This window comes from Octopus bimaculoides, chromosome 25 (assembly GCF_001194135.2).
Source record: "Octopus bimaculoides isolate UCB-OBI-ISO-001 chromosome 25, ASM119413v2, whole genome shotgun sequence".
Lineage (NCBI taxonomy): Eukaryota > Metazoa > Mollusca > Cephalopoda > Octopoda > Octopodidae > Octopus > Octopus bimaculoides.
The window spans coordinates 32,951,335-32,957,318 of NC_069005.1; the positions used below are offsets into that span (position 1 = coordinate 32,951,335).

Below are 5,984 nucleotides of genomic sequence, written 5' to 3' on the forward strand. Positions count from 1 at the left end.
GGCACATAAAAGACACCATTTCGAGCGTGGTCGTTTTCGTGCGGGTGACACGTAAAAGCACCCACTACACTCTCTGAGTGGTTGGCGTTAGGAAGGGCATCCAGCTGTAGAAACTCTGCCAAATCAGACTGGAGCCTGGTGTTGCCATCCGGTTTCACCAGTCCTCAGTCAAATCGTCCAACCCATGCTAGCATGGAAAGCGGACGTTAAACGATGATGATGATGATGATGATGATACCTACGTTAGAAATCAATATTAATTAAAGTAATTCACTACGAGAAAACTTGTTCCAGAAGTGTTGAAAATGTCTTAATTCTATTTCCAATGCTTTGAAACAAAAAAAATAGTCAGATCTAACTAAATTATATTATGTTCAATTCTTACAAAAGGAAATGAAAAAAAAGTAACATATACCAAATTACAGCCATGGCATTACTTGAAAATTATCTGAATAAGTTATTTGGAGTTAGGAGAGACAGGTATTGCGGAATACATTTGGTTAAATACCAGTTGTCAGGCATAATTTCGTCATCAGTGTTACTGTTTCTAGAAGGTTAGCTTCCAGATTCTGATTATGTTTGTCTTATAGATTCACAATATAATGAGGAGAGAGAGAGAGAGAGATTTTTATCTAACAGGTATTTTGATATAAACAACAAGGAGATGAACTCTAGACCATGTAAAGAGACATGTTGTCAATCCTACTAGTGACAATGGTGAAGTCCTGTAAGTGAAGGAGGTTTAGAGCAATGTAAAGTAAATGAATGGAAGCGAGTTGTTAACAGGCCTAAACATAAATGCTTTGGAGAAGAATTAAAGAAAGAGCAGGTTGGGATAAAGACTGGAAGAGAATAAAGGAAGGAAAATCTTCAATGCAAAATGAGAAAGCCAGCTGTAAAGATTATGGAAATGAAGAGTAAAAGAAAAACCTTAAGTAAGCCACCGCAAGATAGAGCTTCCAACAAAACAAAGCATTAGACTTGGTTTTTTTTTTTAATGGTCTTATCAATAAAAATATTTCTTAAATAAACAGGTAACGAAAAATGGCTTCTCAAAAGTTAATTATTCAAATTACCACAACTTGTTTTAGAAAACTGTTTGAATGTAACAATAAAGCTGGAAAGTAAATTTCAATAATACCAAAAAAAAAAAAAAATAATAATAATAATAAAATCAAGATTGAGAAGAAGAAGAAGAAGGATAGAAATTGCTAAAAGCTGTTCTGTTAATTAATAATGATATAATTATACTAAACATTATTATTTCCACAAGTAAATTAAAGATTGTAGCTCTTTTAAGTAAGGGAAGTGAGGAGGTGGGGGGATTGAGCATTGCTCAGAAACTAACACTGAAATTCCTTTCTTGTGTTTGTATTTAGAGCATAGAGTCAGTATTATGGTCTTAGAAAACAAAGTCTGCAGCACGGTTTCAATTTCTGGTGATAGCTGTTTCTTTTCACATATGGTGCTAGAAACTATGTTAACATTACAACCATACACAACTTACCTATTATCACTTCAACCACACTGGGTAATTTGTTTGCATTCTCGTTATATGCATCTTTGGCATCTAGCACTTCCCCAGGGTAGTATCGACTCCATTCATCCAAGACGGATCGAGAAGCCTGGTCTGTATCCCGGTAGGTATTGCCAGTCAGAGTACCACACAGACCGTATGGAGCAAGGATTACTACAACAAAGGGAAACAAGAAAACATCAGGGAAGGTTTCAATCAAGAAATGCAGTTTAGAAGATGGCAACTTATTTTTACTGGGAGTGGGGGAAAAAATAAACATGATTTTTATTTTTTGAAAAAAAGTTTTTTAAAAGTGATTTTACCTTGTAGAGGAGAAGTGCTTTCTTGCACCAGGGTAAGATGTTGGGGAGTTAGCCTCCATACTGGAGGGTGTTGTTTAATCTCTATACTGGCACACACACTACTTTCTCCATGAAGGAAAAAATGGAAGCAGAATGATAAATGGGAACTGAAGAAGAAGAAGAAAACAAAGCAAGATTAGAGTTTGTTTTGAAAACCTTTTCTTTTATTTATTTACTAACATCTTCAGACAGAGACACAAGAAATGACAAAGATAACTCTTACAGGTATTACAAAGAGCTCTGATTACTCAAGGGATATTGCATTTTATAGAACAGAAATTTACATTGATACATTAAATCAATAAGTGATTTAATTTAAATAACTTGAAACAAAAGCAAAACAAAAAAAGAGCTACGATATTGAAAACATAAAAACTGCTCTACAGGTTTGCTGTCTTTGATTGATGCCATAAATAGATTTTCATTTGAATGTAATTGTTAATTAATTGATAAAATAGGACATGAGAGATAAACACAGGTAGATATTTACCTCCTGTCTGAAGGAGAATTTTGGTCATATGGCTGCACAAACCACTTTCCAAGCCGTATGAAGTTTTTTGTGAGTAGACATCTGCAGAAAGAAAACAACAACATGTTAATTAGAAATAAATTAACAACAACAATAACAAACGGAAAATACATCATCAATTTATATTGCAGAACAGCTAAATCAATATCAATACAATTGAGAATATCAAAATAGGAAAACACTTGTAATGTTGTTTGTCTCGCTCCTTTCTATTAAGCACATAGCCAACAAGGGAGCATCGGATTGAGTCAATGAAGGGAGAAACCAACGAGAGAGTGCCTGTAGAAACTGATGAGGATGGTTTTATGTGAGCCAATGAGGAAAAGATCTGTGTCGATCAATGAGGGTGGGACTAGCTGAGCCATTGTGGGACTGGCTATGCAATCATTTGACCTGATGAAAACACCAGCCAAATCTTATTCACAGCACACCCCAATGTCATCATCATCATCGTCATCATCATTTAACGTCCACTTTCCATGCTGGCATGGGTTGGACAGTTTGACTGAAAACTGATGGTGGGGAGGCGTTGACACCAGATTCCGATCTGATTTGACTATGAATCAACTTGCACTGCTGTTGGGAGGTGTGCATGCATGCATTTAGTAGACAACAAGGACCAAATCCCTTGTTCCCAAGCTATTCCAATGGTGAGAGGGACAAAAGAATATCTGTGCTACCTGGACAGAATAAATACCAGGAAGCATTTCTGTTTGAATGCACCAGTTTATTAGTTTCCTTTCTCATCTTTACAGCCATCTGTTTGTTGGCAGATTGAACATCAAATACTAATATATTTTTAAGTTGTTAGATTTCGTTTGGTTATTTTGTTTTGCTTGATCGGTAAGGAAACACTCAAGCAAGAAAAAGCAAACGAAGGAACATTATTAAAACATAATTATAATGGAAACTGGCTGAGACAGTGTGAAACAATAACTGCAGTTTGTTATGAACAATAATGAATAGGCAGCGAGATAATCAAAGAAACACAAGCATTACCAAGAGTTCAGCAGTCACTCCAAGAAACCAAAATGCAACTTCAAATTGCTTTGGAAGACTGCATGTATGTTTGTGGGAAATGTGTATATACACAGATGCATGTGAACAAATGTATAACTCAGATATGTCTACACACAACTGTGCACACAATCGCTTTGTTGTTGTTGTTGTTAACATTACTGACAATGCTTCTCTCTCTCTCTCTCTCTGTGGATTGTAAAACATTGATGCAATGTGATGAAGGCATTTTGCTAACGTTATAGGTATTTCTAATCATCGCCTGCAGTTTTCCACTGAATGATGGAAGGAAAAGTGAAGCAGGTGCAACTAGGGATGTATTGAAAATAATAATGGAAAATTTAAATTTCAGCAAAGAAAGGTGGGGGAAAGGGGGGGGGGGTTTAGTTTGAAATCATAGAAACATAATCAAGTGTGCTTTGTTGCTTTACCACATTCTAAGAGCAGAGGATTATTTAATTAGCACCTCAAAAAAAAAAAAAATGGTAGAATATGGTTGGCTACTTATTTAGTAACAAAGATTGCAGTTCAAAGACTCACATAGATGTAGCAGCTGAAAACTAACAAGGGCATGCATGCATTTGTGAAAGCCAGCCAACTTGCCACCACCACCACCACCACCACCACACCCACTTACATCACAGCCCTACCACCACCACCACCACTGCCGCCATCATCAACCTATTTCTTTACACAATTATTTGAAGTGCTCTGCTTTCTGATCTTACTCCTCTCACACCTTGGCATCCCTAGTTATTGGAATGCTGTGTTAGAAGGGAAATAACTTTATATTGCATGACCTCAGTACACCAATGATAAGCTCCTCTCTCAGATAAACGAGTTAAGCAGAATTAAATTGAAAGAAATGACCTGTCACAAGAGAGAGGGGGGGGAGAGAGAGAGAGGGAGAGGGAGAGAGAGAGAGAAAGCGAGAGAGGGGTGGTGGCAGTAATAATCAGTGCAAGGAGTGACATGTATTGAAGTATTTTCAAATGTAAACTAGGAAATGTAAAAGTTATTCAGCATAAAAGAGTTTCATTATATTATTCAGATTTCAAAGTCAAACATCAACAGTCAATGTGTGTATAGATTACATACAACAAATAGCTAAATCTATGCTGTTACACCTCATTTTTAACATTTATATCTCAACTATCACACGGATGAATAATCACAATTCTTTTTCTTTTTTTTTCTTTTTCTTTTTTCTTTTTTACTTTCAGTAGGTTTCAAAGGAAAATTTCTTTTAAAGTCAAATTTGGAATGGTTTGTATCATTGCCAGTCTCTAACAAGTGACAAATAAACCGACGACAGATATTAACCTGCTGGAAATAGCAGCTAAATCTCCTTCAAATCATAGTTGGAAAGACAAAGGAAAACGAAAGAGTCATTTAGGGGGCTGAGAGGGTAGAGAAGAAGAACCAGCGCAGTAATTGCAAACACTGGCTTTTATATCTTTGTCAACATTGGCTTTAAATTGACTCTATGTATGACTCTCTATGTATGACTCTCTATTTATGCACATATATCTGGGTGCCTATACATATGTGTGTGCACCTGTATTTATCTGTGCATACTTGTGTGTTTATGTGGGAGTAGACACGTGTATTTATCTGTGTGTGTGTGTGCACGTGTGCAGGTGTGTATTTCTGTCTGCATGTATGCACACGTGTGCATGTGTGAATCAGGCTCTATACTACAGACACTTGAAACTAATAGACTACCACATCATAAAATTATTATTTTTAACAAAAAAAAAAAAAAAAAAAAAAAAAAAAAATTGATCCAGCTTTTGGTTGACATTGTCCACACCCACACACAATTTGTCTGAATGCTTACAACACATTGCACGAGCTAGACAAAACAAACAACATGGTGTTGACGATGTGCCAACTGGTACACCAGAGCAACAAGCAGCTAGAGTTGCCAATTTTTAATACAAGTACACTAATAAAGGGATCAATTGCCGAGCATGAATGAATGGCAAGGCAAACTAGTTTTATCAACAAAGAAATGCAACAATGCTATTGAGAACACTTGTGAAAAGCCGCATTAGCAACTGATTTATAACATCCTACCATTATTGGCAAAAAAAAAAAAATCTAATTTTCTCTTTCACCACGAAATTTTTAATTCGCATTACATAAAAATATGGCATATCGCTTTCTCGTTTTATCCTACTTGCAACTAATCAAAATGAATTAAAAGCACATTATTATTTACAATTTTTAGTGACGAGATAATTTCTTTATCCTCCCAATACAAATCTTTCACTCCAAGGTCGAGCATTAATAAAGACATCTCCTCTATTTCTCACAGCAATTCAATAAAGTGAGAAGATCAAGGAGTAGCAGAAGAGAGGATTATGGATGTATTATACAGAATTCCAAAATTAATCATCTCCTAGACTTAACATGTAAATGACGTTAAAATCAAATTTGCTAAATTCCTCAATTGTCTAAATGTGATACATACATATATGTATGTATGTATATACATACATATATGTATATATATATATATATATATATATATATATATATATATATATATATATAT

General features: G+C 35.3%; 1 protein-coding gene across 3 annotated transcripts in view; it reads right to left on the reverse strand.

The window, feature by feature from the left end:
• The window catches only part of LOC106869075 (mediator of RNA polymerase II transcription subunit 13-like), a 151,542-nt gene that overhangs the window by 55,910 nt on the left and 89,648 nt on the right, over nucleotides 1–5,984 (reverse strand). For all 3 annotated transcript variants that reach the window (XM_014914599.2, XM_014914597.2, XM_014914598.2), the window contains exons 4-6: nucleotides 2,369–2,449; nucleotides 1,840–1,985; nucleotides 1,508–1,690 (exon numbers count right to left, since the gene is read on the reverse strand). In XM_014914599.2, the coding sequence (XP_014770085.2) occupies nucleotides 1,508–1,690; nucleotides 1,840–1,985; nucleotides 2,369–2,449 (410 nt within the window). The remainder of the gene's footprint in view (nucleotides 1–1,507; nucleotides 1,691–1,839; nucleotides 1,986–2,368; nucleotides 2,450–5,984) is intronic.